This window comes from Desmodus rotundus, chromosome 9 (genome assembly GCF_022682495.2).
Source record: "Desmodus rotundus isolate HL8 chromosome 9, HLdesRot8A.1, whole genome shotgun sequence".
Taxonomy (NCBI): domain Eukaryota; kingdom Metazoa; phylum Chordata; class Mammalia; order Chiroptera; family Phyllostomidae; genus Desmodus; species Desmodus rotundus.
In genome coordinates this window covers 35,520,634-35,538,518 of record NC_071395.1, presented here as the reverse complement: position 1 = coordinate 35,538,518, position 17,885 = coordinate 35,520,634, and the positions used below count along the sequence as shown (strand labels likewise).

General features: G+C 40.2%; 1 protein-coding gene across 7 annotated transcripts in view; it reads right to left on the bottom strand.

The window, feature by feature from the left end:
• Positions 1 to 17,885, bottom strand: part of FBXO16 (F-box protein 16) — a 46,126-nt gene that overhangs the window by 25,614 nt on the left and 2,627 nt on the right. For all 7 annotated transcript variants that reach the window (XR_008425193.2, XM_045202704.2, XM_045202706.3 and 4 more), the window contains exons 2-3: positions 16,315 to 16,448; positions 8,307 to 8,342 (exon numbers count right to left, since the gene is read on the bottom strand). Coding sequence is in view for 6 of the 7 variants with exons in the window: in XM_045202704.2 (XP_045058639.1) it covers positions 8,307 to 8,342; positions 16,315 to 16,413 (135 nt within the window). In the remaining variant the exon portion in view is untranslated. The remainder of the gene's footprint in view (positions 1 to 8,306; positions 8,343 to 16,314; positions 16,449 to 17,885) is intronic.

The following is a 17,885-nucleotide window of genomic DNA, read 5'->3' as shown; positions in this document are numbered from 1 at the left end:
GAGCCTGAGGGTACCACTGAGCCACATGCATCTGAATTAATGAACTTGGCATTAGGCACTTTTGCCATTTCCCTACTAGTTCTCTTTTTCTTTTCCCGAGGCCTCCCTCATCCCACTACCTCCTCAAGAACCCATTCTGGTTCCCATTGCAGCTTCTAGTTGGCTATGAATGACTTTGCCATGAGGCCACTGACCGATAAAATGGCTGGTGGAGAGTTGCAAGGTATTTATCAAAGGAAAGAGTGGACTTTGGGACATGATGTTGTGACACAGGGTAAAACTGTCCACTCTTATAGATCTATTTGATGACCCACACATCTCACTTGGGAGACCATAACTCAAGAGGGAACAAAACTCTAAAATGAATGAGTAAAACTACCAAAAAAGTTTAACTTACAAATAAGTGAATAAAATGTATTCATGTGTAAATGTTTCCTGGTTTGTGCTATCCCTGTTTCTGCACAATCCTTATCTCCAACTTCTTTCCTTTCAGTATGGATTATTGGAATGAATAGAGAGAAGCCAGACTAGAATGGCTAAGGTCAGGGAAGGACCAGGCCCAAGAGGATACAGTGATCTATAAAAAGAAAGAGCCAAGCAGGGGAGACAGAAGAGCTTTGGGGTTTTGGCTTATTGGGAGTTTGGGGGTTGAGGCCGTCATTGCCTGGATAGCAGCTACAGAGTGTGAGAGAACCGGGGGAATAAAGGAAGGAGATCTGAGAAGTATTAAAAGTTTGAACTGGATCTTCTGTAATATTTTTCTTTGAGAAACAAAATGAAAATTGAAATTTACTTTTTAAATTATTTTAGGCAATGCTATATGGCCCTGTAGACACTGAGCTTCCTGGGGACACAGAATAATTATGGTTACAAAACAACTTTCCTGAGATATTATTCTGACTGCAAGAAATCAGAAATAACCAAGAATGCCTAACATCAGAGGATCAGCTAAGCAAACTGTAACGAACCAAGAGGAGAAAAGAAAGTGCAGCGTTATGTTGATGGTGGATTTGGGAACGAGACCATCATTTCTAATACTCACTAGAAATAAATGACTAAGTCCTAAGTCACCCACTAACAACCTCTCTCAGGCTCAATTTCCTCATTTATACATTAGGAATAATTATATCTACATTGCAGGGTTGTTGTGAGGAGTAAATAAATAATATATGTGTAAAATTTCTGATAGAGTGCCTGACTCATTGTAGACATGGCAGCTATTATAATAAACTATCATAGTGAATTTAAAAATAGTAAGTATGTATGTAGGTTCAGTCGATATAAAATGAAAATACATGTAAACAATTAAATTGAAAAGCATGAAATTACCAAGTTTGTACATTGACGAGAATGGGAACTACATCGAGAATGGCTGAGGTTTTGTTATCTACTTTCAGGATGCCCACCGAAAGAGCATGGGCTCAAGCTGAAGGAGTGAGTTTAAATGAATCTAAAAGAACACTGGGGTTATAAAATGCTGAAGAAATCTGTAAGAGAAAACACAAAACATTTTTCTTTAGAAGCTAAAAGACAATTACGTGGCTTTCTCCTTTCCCTGATTACAATGGTGCAAGGTAATTTAAATTTGGCTTTCATAGGTGTTCTTTGCCTCAAGGAATTTCTAACTGTGTTTGTTTAGATAGAAAATGAATTTGCATTCCTTGAACTCCTACCAATTGAAAGTGATGACTCAGAATAATGCTTAACAGTTGGGGGAAATCCCCTTTGACTTTTGAAAGGTACTAAGAATAATCCAAAAAGCAAATAATCCATGGAAGATTTAACTGTCCAGGAATTTGATAATCTCTCACATCTTTGCATCACCTCTCAAGCAGAAATACCAAAACATTGTGCTCCTCCATCCAATGCGTGAGATTGGGGAGCAACTAGGGCCATTTTCCTACCCTGGTGGCATTCACGGTACCTTGCTTCACAGTTCATTTCTTACATTATATTATGTTATGTTACATTAAATCATATTTATAATTATCTGTTATCATTATTTTAATGCCTGCTTACAGGGCTCTCTTGGCTCAACAGAATTGTGAAAATCCTACTTTCAGAGTAGTTGAAATAGTAGTACAGGGATTCTTGCTGCAGTTTCAGTGAGTGAGGGCAGTTGCTGGAGATGACTGTCCATTTATCCCACACTGAACGGCAAGGCAAAGTTCACGGGGAGGGAGGGACAAGATAAAGAGGGAGGCTTGTTATTTTTTGCTTATTATTTTACCTTACTCTGATTGAGTTTGAGTCCTATTGTCAAAAACTTAATTTCACAATTAGAGTATGAATACACTCTTGTTTTAAAGTTTCAAAAATATATGAATATAATCAAACATGAACATGGTCTCTAACTACTCCTCCCCATCAAATATCACTCCATTCCCCAGAAATAAGCAGGGTGCACAGTCTGATGTTTGCCCATTTCTATGCACTGACACACACGCATATCCAGCAATGGGGGAGCAGTTAGATAAAGTAGAGTATACCCATTCTGTAGAATACTACACAGTTTTAAAGACAAAATATAGCCGTAAATATCCTGATATCTAATGAACTCCAGATCGTATTGTTTTCTCATTCATTCATGGTAGGATGGATGTGCGATGATCTATTTACTTATTTTACTGCCAATACTATTTAGGTTATTTCCAATACAGAAACAGAACAAAACAAAATCCTGGAACATGCCTTCTCACGTCCCATGTGAACATTTCTCTAGACAGGAAAATGGAAGTGGAATTGCAGGTTCAAAAGATACTTGCATTTAAAAATTTAATAGAGCCTGTCAAACTGTCTTTTGAATGTCTTTACCATTTTTATTCCCTCCAGTTGTGTATACCCAGTTGTATTTGTATACCCTCCTATCCACCACTGAACCTTACTTTGGATATTATTTGTCTTTTTAATTTCTGCCACATAGACAAAGGAAGGAATTGGGAATCTCATGGTTTAATTTGTATTTCTCTAATTTTAGTGAAATCGAGCATCTTTCATATGTTTATTGGCCATATGTATATTTTTGTATATTTCTCATTCTTCTATTGGCCCCACTATTCTGTATGGGTATTTGCATTTTTCTTATTGATTTTTAGGAACTCTGTATCTCCTAGATATTAATCTTTATCTAGCATGCAATTTGCAAAATATTTTCCCATTTCTCTCTCTCTCTCTTTTAATTTAAAAAGGCAAAAGAAAAAAAAAAAAAGCAAGTCCAAGCTATGGGGTGGAGGTCTAGGGGTGGGTTAATTTCATCTCTGTCATCACCATCGAGGACCAAATTCTTCTCTCCTCCTGCCCTGTGACGGTCTCGGCTATGTCAGGTGGCTTCCTCCTGGTGAGATAACGGCTGCAGAACCATGGGTCTCCAATTGGCAGGGAGCAAATGTCACACATTTCCAGCTCTTTCCTTCAGGACAGAGGGAACTTCACTCAGCACTCACTGAGGCAGGTGCTGAGGGCTCTGAATGGAAGGTCCTGGAACAGAATTCCATTTTCCAGCTTCCTCTGCATCTAGGAGCAGGCCCGCACAGGTTTCTTTTAGGGCAGTGATCTCCAAATTGGGATGGATAGGTGAGTGCCATAGGCCAGGAGTGCTTGGAAGGATGCCACAGCCTCCAGCGTTCCTTGGGCAGGTAATGCCACCTCTCTGAGGTTCGGTTTAGGCAACTGTAAAGTAGGGTCAATAAAATACCTCCCAGGGTCCCTGAGATGTACCAGGCACTCTGCTCCTGGGTCCTCTCCATTTAAATCTTCATTTCCTCTCATAAGGGCAACCCTAGGAAGTAGCACTGTCGGCATTCTTGTTAAAAGGTAAACGGAGGCACGTTAACATTTTTTTCCAAGAGTTTATTTGAGCATACAGCAATTGGAACTGGGCAGCAGCCTCTCTTTGGAATTTTAATTGTTATTATGTTTGTTTCCAGCAAGTGAAAATAACGCCATCTACTTTTTCCAAATTCTTTATAATATTACTGTTATTTCTGTTCACAACATAGAGGCTGGGGAAAAATGCGAGATGCTTTCTTTTCAACTAAAATACTACTGCTGTTATTTTCTGTTGAATAACAGAAAATAAAAGACAGTAGGCCATCTTTTGTAACAGATTGAATGGCAGAGGTTTGAGATAAGGGAGCAAGTAGCAGCATGGAACCGAAGAAGTAGAAGAGCTTCAGAGTTTCTCTCAGTTACTTTGTTTGTTACTGTACAGAACATCAGACAAGATCCTGCGCAAGTGTGCAAACAAGAATGACATTCTGTGGTCAAACAAAATGCGTTTGGACTGTATCTTAGACAGGTTTCATGTTACATCTTACCCTACAATGTCCCAATTGTCTTTTAAAATGACTTTACTCCTAATACTAGATTAAGCTTTAAAACCAATACTTGATCCTTACAATGAAAATCCCCAGTAATGCTAAGTAAAACAGAAAAATTGGTATCCTTATTTTTCCTTTCTTTTTTGGAAAATGTATTTTTTTTAGTGGGGTGCCTTGGACACTGAGGTTTGAATGGAAGGGCGAGGGTGTTGGCGAGGAGACGGGAGGTGGGGTCGTACAGGTGCGTGACAGGCTCCAGAGGTTTTGGGTCGGGAAAAAGAAACAACGGCCAGGTTGTGAGTGGGGAATGAAAGTTCATTTCTGCTTCTTTTTTTCTCCTTCTTTGTCTTTTTTATTTTAAACTTCGGAGAGGATTAGGTTAGGGCACATGTCGGTGCTGATGGGAGGGATTCAGTAGGGAAGGAAATGTTGAAAATTAGGGAGATGGAAAATGTATTTCTTTTTTTTTTGAAAATGTATTTCTTATGTTAATCTCTTAGGTATTCATGAAACACACAAACAGAAAAGTCTAAATGATCTAGGGAATTTAAAGAATACTTTTGTTCTTGGGCAAAAGAGAAAAAGCAGTGAGTATCATTTATTCACTTACATAACATTTATTAAGTGCCTGGTGGTATCAAGAAATGTACAATAAAGAGCATGTAAGGACCATGTCTGCCCACTGCAGGCAAGTCTATTGAAGAAGAAAGATAATTAGTGATCTTTGAAAAATGTATATTTCTATTAGTTATGGTAAAAAAAGAGAATAAATACGATCTTTAAAAATGTTTGAAGACTTATCCAGGGTAATATTTAAAATATTTAATAATTGGCAATGCTATTAATCAATCACACAGATATAGCCTACAGTCCTCTGCTCTACGAGCTGAGCTATCGAAGGGCACGCTACAATGCCATTAATCAATCAAAACAGAAGCTGATCAGTCACACCAAATGCTGGCTGAACATCAGCCCTGGTTATATTAATTTAGGGATTTCCACTGATAGTAAGTGGAATGATAGCTGATGCAATCATAGTCATTCTACATAGTCTGTTTTTAAGTTGCTGGTAACAGATGCAAATCTACTTTAAAAACATATATAGCCCTGGCTGCATAACTCAGTTGGTTAGAGCATTGTCCTGATACACCAGGGTTGTGGGTTCAATCCCTGGTCAGGGCACATACAAGAACCAACCAATGAATGCATAAATAATTGGAAAAACCAATTTCTCTCTCTCTTCCTTCTTGTCTCTAAAAATCAATCAATAAAAAAAAATTTAAAAACATATATAGAATAAGAGAAAAACTCAGCTTAATTTGAAGTTTTTGTTATTTTTAGTAAATTTATTTTGTCAAGTTCATAATTATTTTGAATACGTAATGCTTTCACATAAATAAAAATATCAAAAGATATGAAGAGCTATTCAGAAAAGAATCTCTTCCACCCTGCAAGAGACTACAGTTCTCCACTCTGGAGGAAACCAATGTTGCCCCTTTTCTTGTGAATCTTTCTGGAGGCATCATTTATTTTTCTTAAGTTAGTAAGTATCTTTAGACTAAAGCTTGTAGACCATCACAGAAAAGAACTGGCGACCAACTAAGATAAACAAGAATAGTAAGAAGTAGTGTTTTATGTTAGTCTTAGTGCAATGGACTGAATGTTTATGTCCCCCCCACCAAATTCATACGTTGAAACCTATCCCCCAAGGTGATGGTATTGGGAGGTGGGGATGTTAGGGGGTGATGAGGTCATGAGGGTGGAGCCCTCATGAATGGGATTAGTGCCCTTGTAAGAGCCCCCCACCCCTTCAGCCACGTAGGCTACAGTGCAAAGACAGTCATCTACAAACCAGAAATGGGATCTCACAAGACACCAAATCTGCCAGTGCCTTGATCTTTGACTTTCTAAGTTCTAGAACTATGAGAAATACATTTCTGTTCTTCATAAGCCTATGTATTTTGTTATAGCAGCCTGAACACATTGAGACACTTAGGAAAATGAGTCAGTAACTCATAGGAAAGGAGTTATATCCTGGGTCAAAGATGGTCCCGTAGGGAAGAAGGCTTTGTATGCCTTAAAGATGGAATATTTCAAATTTATTACATGCATCAGGAGTTAAAGAAATCCAGGTATAGTTTTTTTTAAAGGAATCCTGATTTATTTTTAAAACTGAGATATAATTCACATGCCATAACTTCAGCATGTTTAGTGTACAATTCAGTAGTTTTTAGTGTATTCACAAGCTTGTGTAGCCATTACCTTCTAATTCTAGAACACTTTCATTGCCCCAAAAAAGAACTCATGTACCAATTACAGTCAATGCCTCTTCCCCTTGTCCTCCAGCCCCTGGAAACCACTGATCTAGTTTCTGTCAGTATGGATTTGCCCATTCTGGACGCTTCCTATAAATGGGGTCATATGGCACGTGGCCTCTGTCTCTGGTGTCCCTCAGTTGGCATACTGTTTTCAAGGTCCATCCATGGTGTGCCATGTATCGGTGCTTTATTGTTATTTCTTACCCGTGCTTTTAAAAATTCTGGTAAAATACATATAACATAAAATTTACCATTTTCACCACTCTTAAGTGTAAAGTTTAGGGGCATTAAGTACATTCACATTGTTCTGCCACCATCACCACTACCCATCTGCAGAGCTTTTTCGTCGCAGAGTGAAACTCTGTAAGCAGTGAGCAATAATATCCCGCCCTTTGGTGACCTCTATTGGACGTCCTGTCCCTATGCATCCGACTCCTCTAGGTGCTCAAATAAGTGGACTCGTACCACAAGATTGGTCCTTTTGTGCCTGGCTTATTTCACTTAGCACAATGCCTTCAATTTCATATTGTAGCTTGTATCAGAATTTCCTTCTTTTTAAAGGCTGAATGATATTCCATTGTATGGATAGACCACCTTTTGCTTATTCATTCATAAGTGGATGGATATTTGGGTATTTCTATTTTCTGACTGTTATGAATAATGCTGCTATGAACATTTGTGTACAACTTTTCACATGACCATATGTTTTCAACTCTCCTGGGTGATAGAGACTATTAGACAGGACTGTAGAGGGATTGGACAAGTGATGAACACTGGCCAGGGGTGGATACTTTAGTCCTGACACAAGGGTGGATAATGACCACCGGTACCCTGTGTCTCCTTTAAGGAAAGAGTAAGAAAGTCCTCATTTGTATAAAGGGTAGTTGTACCTTGTTAGATACCAGCATAAGGTTGTTACTGTGACAAGCTGAAGCATATGTCTAATGGTGTATATGGATGAACTGTGCTGGTTATTAAGCCATTGCCTCTCATACCCAAACGCACCTTTCTGTCTTCTATTTTGTGAGCATAGAAGGCTGAGTCTTTAAAAACCGTATTTCTCCTTTGACAGCTGACTCCCTGTTAAATGTTGCCAATGGAGAGGGCAGTACTAGAGGGAAACTGAGGTAGAAGAGCCTCACTCCTTTGTTTCCTTGCTGACCCTGGCAGCATCACCCTCACTCTTCTCCCTGGCAGTAACCGCGGATTCAGTATCCAATCTTTTCTGCACTCCCTCAGATATGTAGCAGTCAGCTGGCTGTTATCTCCTTTATTCCTCAGAAGTCTGGGGCCCTCCCAGGGCTGGTCCCAACCCCACGAGGTCCTTTCTCTGAGCTCCTGAGGTATCAGCAAAGCTGGAAGCAGCTCCTTCCTGCAGTGCTCTCTCCATGGCACCTCAGTGCTCTCTTTTCCATTTTCCAGTATTTGTTTAACCAGTGCTTTTTATTAAATTTAATTGTGTCTGTTAAAATAACTGGTATGTTTTCTGTTTTCCTGATAACCATAACTGATACAGAAAGTACCAAACTTCTCAGGCTACGAGCTATCATCACTGACTGCCTTATACCCAAACTGGATTCTTTGGGCTCTGTGGTAATGTAACATAATACAGAGGTAAGTGTATTTTATCTGCCTCAAATATAGAAGTAAGTATATTTTAAATGGTTACCCATTTTCCAAGCAGAGCTCTTCTTTCTTCAAATACCTACAACAAATAAAAAAGAATAATTTCATAATTCATGGTTCAAAATACCCATTACAAGAAAGATGTCATTCAAGTATTATCAATAAATAGTCTTTTTTGAGGTCCTAGTAGCTCAGGTGGCAGTTAGTCCAAGTGGATGTAATGAAATAAAAAGGATTTATTTAATACCTGAAGAGGTACTTATTTTTAACTTGGGCAACATATCTTTTCTCTCAGTTCCTGCATGTGGAATAATTCATCTTAAAGAAGTAATAATTGTTTTAATCCTCACCCTAGGTTATGTTTATTGGTTTTAGAGAGAGTGAGAGGAAGGGAGAGAGAGAGAAACATTGATGTGAGAGAGCAACATTGATTGGTTGCCTCCTGTACATGCCCCGACAGGGGACTGAGCCTGCAACCTATTGGTGTACAGGACAAGGCTCCAACCAACTGAGCCACCCTGCCAGGACAGAAGTGATAATGTTTTAAAGGTAAGAAATAAGAAAAGAATGAAATTCTAAAGTGAAATCAATTTTAGGATTTGAAAGGAGATGGAAAAACTGATAAAGAAAAAACAGGAAAATGGAGATCCTCCCCCAAATATTTCAATATTAATAGTTTGAGAACTTGTGAAATTTATGAATAAGCAGCTCTTTTTTTAAATGGATATGTTTTTTTAAGGTTTTATTTATTTAATTTTAGAGAGGGGGGAAGGGAGGGAGAAAGAGAGGGAAAGAAACATCAATGTGTGGTTGCTTCTCACGTGACCCCCACTGGGAACCTGGCCCACAACCCAGGCATGTGCCCTGACTGGGAATTGAACCAGTGACCCTTTGGTTCACAGCCTGTGCTCCATCCACGGAGCCACACCAGCCAGGCCTGAGCAGCTGTTTTTATATTTCAGTATATACACATATCAGTGGCTCTACATATACTTACATGTTTGTAGGATCAGAAATGCTTATATGTATACCTCTGGACTTACAACTCAGTGTTTATCTGTATAGGTTTGTTGTTATTTACTATTTAGAACAGAACCTCTTACTCATCTCTCCATCTCCAGTATAGAGTGTTGTGCACAGTATGTCACAGGTACTCGTGTTTGCTGGATTAAATGAATGTGGCACTGAATGTGACAGTGGATATCTTAATGGATATTCTGGTACACGTGAGTTATTTACCTATTGGTGCTGAGGTGTTTTTCTGAGCATGAGTCATAGGTGTATTTGAATGAGCGAGGAAGGGAAAACTAATGTGAGAATGTTTGGCAGGGGAGGGAACTATGGAGAGAGGAAGCAAGAGAAAGTAACGAACAGATGTAAATGTCTCTCTCACTCCCACACATACAACCTGTCAGCTTTCACAATTGGAATCATTTTGATGTTTGCCAGATGGGAGGGGGGTTGGGGGGATGTGTAAAAAAGATGAAGGGATTGTTGCAGGATAGTTACAGGGATGTAAAGGAGAGCACAGGGAATATAGTCAGTAGTGTTCTAACTATGTATGGGGTCAGACGGGTACAAGGATTATCGGGACAATCACTTGGTAAGTTATATAATGTCTAATCACTGGGGTGTACATCTAAAACTAATATAATGTCGCATGTCAACTGTAAATAAAAAATGATTTAAATTAAAAAAAAATTGGAATCGACATTTTCCCCTCCCTCGTAGCACTACCTAAATTCTCTAGCACTGCAAAATGTTCCTACTTGAAGAGGAACTCAGGCCTATTTTTTCCCTTTTTGTGGAGAAGGATGAGGAGCTGGCTTTATACTTCTAACAGATCACGCTTTCCTTCCGTTTTTAGACTCTCAAACTCCAGTTTCAAAGGGCATAAAAACGGGGACTGAAGTAATTGGTTCAACAACAAACTTAAAACCAGCGAAATGTCAGTTTTGCTCTTGGCCAGGAATCTCATGCATCACAGGTAGACCTTCTTTGTACATTAAAGAAGAAAAAGAACGCCCTTTCTCTCCTCCCCACTAATTAGCTGCCACCTGAGCTACTAGGACCTTAAATAATAGCAATAGATAAATTCAGAATTTTTAGATGAAAATAGAAGAGAACCTAAAGAACAGAAGATTCAAAAAGTTGGATTCAAGTATTTTCTGAATTCTTCTCCCTTATCTCACCAAAGCCAGTCAGTCACCTGCCACCCAAACCAAGTTGCCAGCACCACCACTTTCCTGGTGCCCAGTCACCTGGCTCCTCCCAACTCATACTCCACTACAGCGCGTGTTCCATTTGGTCTCTAGAGAGTCCGCTGTGGCTCTCTAGTTGTTCCCGTTCATTTTATCTTCCCATGCAGATTACAACCACTTCCTCCACATGCTCCACCAGTTCTGTGACAGCCCCCCCCCCCCCAAACTACCTGCTGATTCAATAACAGCAACAGAGAAGCTTCAAAAATCACAGAATCTTAGCACTCAGAGGAATCCTAAAGATCTTTTTCCTCAACTTCCTTGTTTTAGAGAGGTTAACCAGAGGCCCAAAGGGGTTACATTTATAGATTTTTAAAAATCACTGGTTCCAGCCTGTTCAGTTCAACTCACTTGGTTCCTCACTAGAAACTTGGTCTTCCCCATCCTGACCTCCAGCCCGACAGGCTTTGGCTTTACAGTGGAAGAAGAAAAGGGTAGACCCCAAGACCACGATCCCCTTTCAAAAGGAGGATGGGACGACCATTATGGTGGCCAAGGACAACACGGAGCATTGCAAACAAAGGGGCGCCGACTTGAAGGGGCGAGCAGAATCAGCAAGAAGTAGCAGGAAAGGAGTAGGGTGGGAGGTGGGGAGTGTTATCCAGGCGAAAACAATAGTTTTTAGAGGGCCAACCACCAAGTCTGAGCAGGGTCCGAGTGATAATGGAATACATATTGCTAAGAGAGTCACTTAAAATAGAGTCAGAAGATTATTAAGGAAGTGGGGCCTATGAACATCTTGTGCCTCAACTCTCAGAGCTGCATTTAAGTTGCTAACCCTGTTGCTAAACTTAGCTCAAGGCTGAGCCACAGACACCTAGAGTAACTGCTACATGGACACATATGGACTTTACTTACTTCCTAGTAGTTCCTGTCTTCCTCATTTGCATACTGGAACTAATCAATCCTTGTTAACCTAGCTAGCACTCCTTCATTTGCATGAAAGAATTACATTTTGTAGATTTGTCTTCATAAATCCTGCCTTTCCTTGCTCTCTCCAGAGTGCAGTTTGGGTTGCTACCTGAATCTGTGTCTGTCGGATTGCAATCCCTTTGCTCAAATGAATGCTTTTTGTTCAGGAATGTTATTCGGGCTAAAACACTAGTCTTTAAAGGACCAATGATCAAGTCTAAGCAGGGTCCAAGCACATCTGGTTCTTGATCACAAGGCATCCAGACCAAAGTAGAACTGACAGGAGTGAAGGGGCAGGGAAAACACCAGATGAGCTCAGATCTGGTTCTGACTCTATTTTCGACAAGAAATATAATTTGGGGTCAGGTCCTCAGTTAACAGTCTTCTATTCTATGGTTTGGAGCAAGTCTTCATTTCAAAGATTTGCAATCATGTTCTTCATCTTAAAGAGTTGGAAAACAAAATATCGATTCAAAATGGAAATATAAAAATGGGTCTTCTTTCCTTGCAGAATGTTTGTAACGCTTTATTCAGGGTGTGCTGTTAAATCAAAACCCTACGTTGTTATTTTAGTCTATCGACACTGCAGTTACATATTTCACTAAGTGACATTATTACAGTGTAGGAGGAAGACAGAGGCTCCTAAGTGACGATTGATTGATTGATGGTAACAGAGTGCTCTTTCTCAGTACACCCTTTTAACATGTATTGTACTGTGTCTGTGAACCATACTTGAAAAAAAATGTTGGTTATTTTCAATTCAAACACTAGCTGGCCAAAACAATCCAGCTCTCAAAATTCACAATACTTGAATTATCTTGAAATTCATTACACTTACCTAATGCTAATGATACTGTTTTGTTTTGTTTTTTTAGGCATCTGAATTTGAATTCAATCTTTCTGCTTAAAGCCTGCAATGATGTTACAAATCGTGTGACTCTTATTTTAGTCTGGAATAGTTACGTATTTCATATTTTACTACAAAATAGAAGAAAATCAAAACAAAAACAAAAAAAGCAGGACTCCAAAATTACACTGATCAGTGGGGACAAATGCCCTGTTTCAGAAAACCCCTTGAAATTATTGTATGGACACATTCAGACCAGCTGTATGCTCAGCATCTGTTGTTAGTCCCTTCCACTCGGTCAGAATGTTAGATGTGAAAGGGACCTTCAAAGTCACATGATCCGAACTACTCATTTCATGAAGGAAGACAATAAAGACTAGACAAGGTGGATGACTTACTCCAGTCACTCAGGAAATTATTGCGACAGCTGATCTAGAAACAGAATGTTCAATTCCCAAAGTTATTCTTTGTTTATTTGTATTTAATTTTTAAGTTGTTTTAAAATTTGAAATCTTATTGCACTGTGAAAAGCAAAAAAAATGAAAGCTCTCTTCTAACAGGACCGCTTCTCCCAGTGCAGGTCAACTCTGGGTGAAACCACCCTTGGTAGTTTGGTATTTGCACACACGAACTCTATGTGTATGTCTATTTACATTTGTATACATGTGAAGATTAAAAAAAATAATTTTACTCCAAACTAGAACTTAATTAAACCAAAAAATAATTTTTTGGAATAAAATGCAAGGTCTGAACAACAAAGTAAATATTATCTCAGAAATTATTTAATTTGACAAAAGCTAATCAAGATCCAAGACTAAGACAATGCAATGCTTGCTGTAATACACTACCCAGAACCCCTGGTGGGACTAAAGGATTTATTTATTCCCCCACGGGCTGCGAGAGCTGGCTGGCAGCCATGAGCTTGAGAGATTTGCCTTGTCCAGGACCTTTAGGGTGGCTACCCGGCCAGTGGAGGCCTTATTGAGAGAGCATCACAGCCCAGCTTCTTCCTCTGCCCAAACCCCCTCCCCTGACCTCTCCTCTGCTCCCTGCTCCTCCCCAGTGCTGGTCTGCAGAGCCTCCCCAATGAACACCCTAAATGCCCATCTCCGAGGCTGCTTCTCTAGCGACCCAGTGTACCACAGACAGGCCATCAGGCAATTAAGACATTTTTTCCCCCACAGTTCCTAAATTACTTAAGACTTCTAATTTTTCAAAGAAAATTTCTGAAAAGCAAGGCATCCAATGAATATGTATTTCAATTTGAGTCACTTTTCCACACGTGTGTAAAACCTTCGCCATTCATTCTATAGGAAAACAGTTTTCAGAACTAAACACTAAAGTTCTGGGTGTGTGGAGGCGAGCAGAGAAGTCGTTATATAAACTGGTGGAGAGCTATGAACATTGCAAACAGGTGATGAACAAATAATTGTTGAGATGAATAAAAAAGACTTTCAATAGACCTATGTTGTTCAGGGCTAGATGAAGTCTGATTTCTCTCTCTCTCTCTTTCTCTGCCTTTCCTCTTTTTTTTCTCTCCTGGTCCCTCCTTTTCTATTTCTTACTTTTCTTTTCCTTCCTTAATCATTCCCCTTTTCAGTCTCTCCCTCCCTTTTATTTCTCATTATTTTGGTCACTATACTGACTCCTCTGTCTCACTCACCAAACTACTCATGTTACCCACCAGAGGAATAGAAATGGGAAAGTACTAAGCAGCAGGGGTCAGGAATGGTGCTCCAGCCTTGCCAGATTGATGAACATATCTATTAGGTTCAGAGAGCAAAGGGCCAAATCCAGGCCAAGGAAGGAGGGCTGCAGGGACAAGAAGCTGAAAGTCAATGGAGGGAGGTCCCAGGATGACTCCGTGTCTCCTGTTTCAGGAACCCTATCAGGTACTGGAGACAGAGAAAAAAGACAATCTCAACTCAACACATTAGAGTTGAGTGGGAAGGCCAGCAAAAAGTGATCAGAGCAAAAAAAAGCAAGCAGGAGCAGGCTTCCCAGAAAATATGATATTTGAATTGACTCTTCTAGGAGGCCACGAGAAGAGCATGTGCAAAGGTGTGGAGCTGTGAGAGAGATGGCCCGTCTGGGGTCCACTTAGTTGTGGATATAGGGTGGCAGGAAGCAGTGGCAGGGGTTGGAACTGGGAGGTTCCCCAATGCTGCGCGCCGGAGTATGGAATTTACCCTTCGGGGTAGGGCCTACTATTGGTTTTACATAATAGGATTAGATTAGTATTTTAGAAGTATCATTCTGAACCCAAACAGAGGATGGACTGGTAGGGATAAAGGCAGTGAAATCTGTTAGGGGGTTACTACAATGCACCAGGCAAAGGGTGATGAGGGTGTGAACTGAGAATGTAGAGCTGGAGAAATATAGATGAAAAGGAGAAAAGGAGAAAAGGAGACCAGAGGAAGGCTCCTAGAACTTGAAAATAAATTGGATATGGAGGTTAGGGGTTGCTGGCTGGGCGTCTCACACCCTGAAAGGTCTTGGAATACCAAGAATGCAAGGCCCTGACCTCCGTTTCTCCAAGTTTTGTTTGCAGCAAGGCAACCTTGACCAACGAGGTACTATTTCCCTTTGGGACCAAGAGCAGGCTTGTTTACTATTTACTGTGGAAGCAGTGGGTTCTCTGGGCTCAAGTTCCTCAGCTGTGGCACAAACCCATGGTGTGTGTGGTATTTATCTGGTCCCTCTGCACCACTCCTGGAGGACAGGTGGGCAAGGAGAACCAACACAAACACGAGGCTCGTATGGCCTGCTGCACTGCGAACAATGAAGTTCTTTGTCTCTGATCCAAGAATCTTGTGTCTTTTACTGTGAGACTGTGGTATCTTCTGTGCCATAAGTAACAGGCTAAGTTATTAACTTGTAATTTGGGGGAAACCAAATTCCAGGCCCAACAGAGAGAAGGAAGTTGTCTGGTTTAAGTGACTTAGTGGGAAGTAGAACTTGGTGTTTCACCAGAGGAAGGAACTAGTATGTAGGAGCAAGATAATGTGGTCAGTTATTTTTTTTAAATCCTCACCCAAGGACATGTTTATTGATTTTAGAGAGAGAGAGGAAGGGGAGGAATATTGATGTGAGAGACAAACATCAATTAGTTGCCCCTGTGTGCTCTCCGATCAGGGAATCAAATCCACGACCTAGGTACTCTTTTGTGCTCGGACTGGGGATCAAACCCTCAACCTTTTGGTGTACAGGACAATGTTCTGGCCAGGGCAGAGATCAGTTTTATTGTGTTGATTTTATTGCCAAGTAGGTGTGGTACTTGTAATAGGCACAGCTGACCCTTGAACAATGAGGGGTTTGGGGATGCTGACTCCCCACACAGTCAAAACTCCATGTATTAGTGGACCTGCGCAGTTCAGACATCTGTGGGCCAGGAGTCAACTGTACTGACAATAGGAGCACACAGACCAGTTGGCAAATTCTGCCCCTACCTGAAGAAGGAACAGAAATCTCTAGACGTTGGCCAGTCTCATGCCCCAGCATGATATTCAGCTTCCCACCCTTGCAATCCTTTGTTTGGTGAATTCTACTAGTGCCCCCCCGCCCTCCAGAATTGAGGTTGGAAATAAATTCTTAGGAGAACCTGAGTCATGTGAAAATGGGATTTATTCATTTTATTTATTTGGTTAAATGTTTAGCATTATCTAGTAACTACAACTCTAGCAAGAAAATCTGTTTCGGGGGAACTCCTCGTAAACCACCATCTCCTCTCTCATTCCTGGCGGTTCCAGCAGAGAACCAGTGATAGAAGAAGAAAGGTATTTAGGGTGAGAGGAGTAGTGAGTGGAAGAAAAAACAAATCTAAGACATTTTCATTACAGGTAGGGACTTGGTTTACTGCCAGCCTTGCCCACATAGCAAGGACTTAAAAATGTTTGAAAAAAATCCTTGATTTTTTCTTCCATTACACAATTCTAAACAACTGCTGTTCATATTTTGATCACCAAACTTTTAGTACCTTTTTTCCCCTTTAAGGCATGGATGCAACTGATGAAATAGCTCTGGCCCCTTACCTGGTCATTCAAAAGCTGGTGGTTTAAGGGTGTCCAGGTACTCATCTTTGTCTGCATTTTGGGACCATCCATGCTTTTTGGAGGTGCGAATGCCATCATGAGTAACTGGGTATTCTTCCTGGGTATTCTTTTTTCTATAATAAAGAAAAATTATACCTAGCAGAAGAAATGAATCATATAATCTTCAGAATACTGAAAATATTAATACCACACAATCTTTTAGTATGTTGAGAGAGGGAATTGAGGGGAAGGACACGTACTGGAAGTACTTTATCTGTATGCTCATTAAAGTTCCTCACAATCTGGTGAGATGGTGGATTTTAGGTCATTATATAGATAAAGAAAATGAAGCTCATTTAAGCTACACACTCTGCCCAAAATTATACAGACAGTCAGTGGTGGAACTGGAAATTAGACCCAGGTTTGTTAACTCCATTTTTGTTGGACCATGGAGGGAAATCCAGAATCACTTCTAGCTAATAACATACCATATTGGCTAGAAAGAAGAGGTGATTTAATTTATAAAATCATAGTGCAATATAAAACACTCCATCCTTGTCCCTCGTGACTTTCTCCCCTCTTAACATACTGACATCTAACTAACAAAGGTTCTAGCTTGATACCATATTTAAAAAGTAGAATGATGTAATAATACAAAATACCAAGGCTTAGGAGATGGACAGATTTGGGTTTATTGAGGGAAATGTGCTGTTTTTAAATGCTCAGTATATGTCTGCCTTTGTTTTACTAAAGCACTGTAATTTCCATGAGGACTTACTTTGCCCTCATTGTCTAGAGTTTGCTGGGTTGGTTGATCAAGGTGGCCTTCCCTTTCCTGGACAAGAGGTAGCCATGAAATGGAGCTAGGTCTGCTGGATGGATGCTGGCTTATCCTTACATTATAGCTGGGGTGGTCATTCAAAGTAGCAACGCTGCTATGTGAAGTTGTTCCTGCGGCCTCATCCCTCAGAAGCCTCTTGTCTTTTCTTGTCCATTTCGTGAGCCACCTGATATCCTTGCAATAAATTTCCTCTTTTGCTTACATTATCTAGAATCTATTGTTTACAACCAAAATTTTTTTTACCTCATGTAGGTTTGATCCTACCATTCACAGGTGCCTCAATGTCTGTCCTTGAGAGGGCCATGACAAATATTTTAAGGTGGAAAACACTTAAAGCAGGCTGATGGTGGTTTCAGTGTATATCCTCAGTGTTTCTGCCTTCCTTCCTCTCTGAAGTTGGGTTTCATATTGAACGGCAGTGGTGACGACTGAGGGGACCAGAGCTTGCCTGCCTGATCTATGGGCTCCAAAAAGTACTCTTCAGCAACAAATACTGGACAATTAAAAAAAAATGATTCATTTATGGTTGACATGGGATTCTCCCAAATGCTAGATCTAAAATCTTCTAGGCTGTCACTTGACATATAATAGTATGTCTCAGGTTTCAATGAGAACTGAAGATAAAGCCAATATTTTAAAACCTCAGTGGCATCTTTAGACAATACCTTCTTGCGTTAGACAATACCTGCTGCCACCATACCACTGGAATAAAGGGACTCAGATCAGCCGT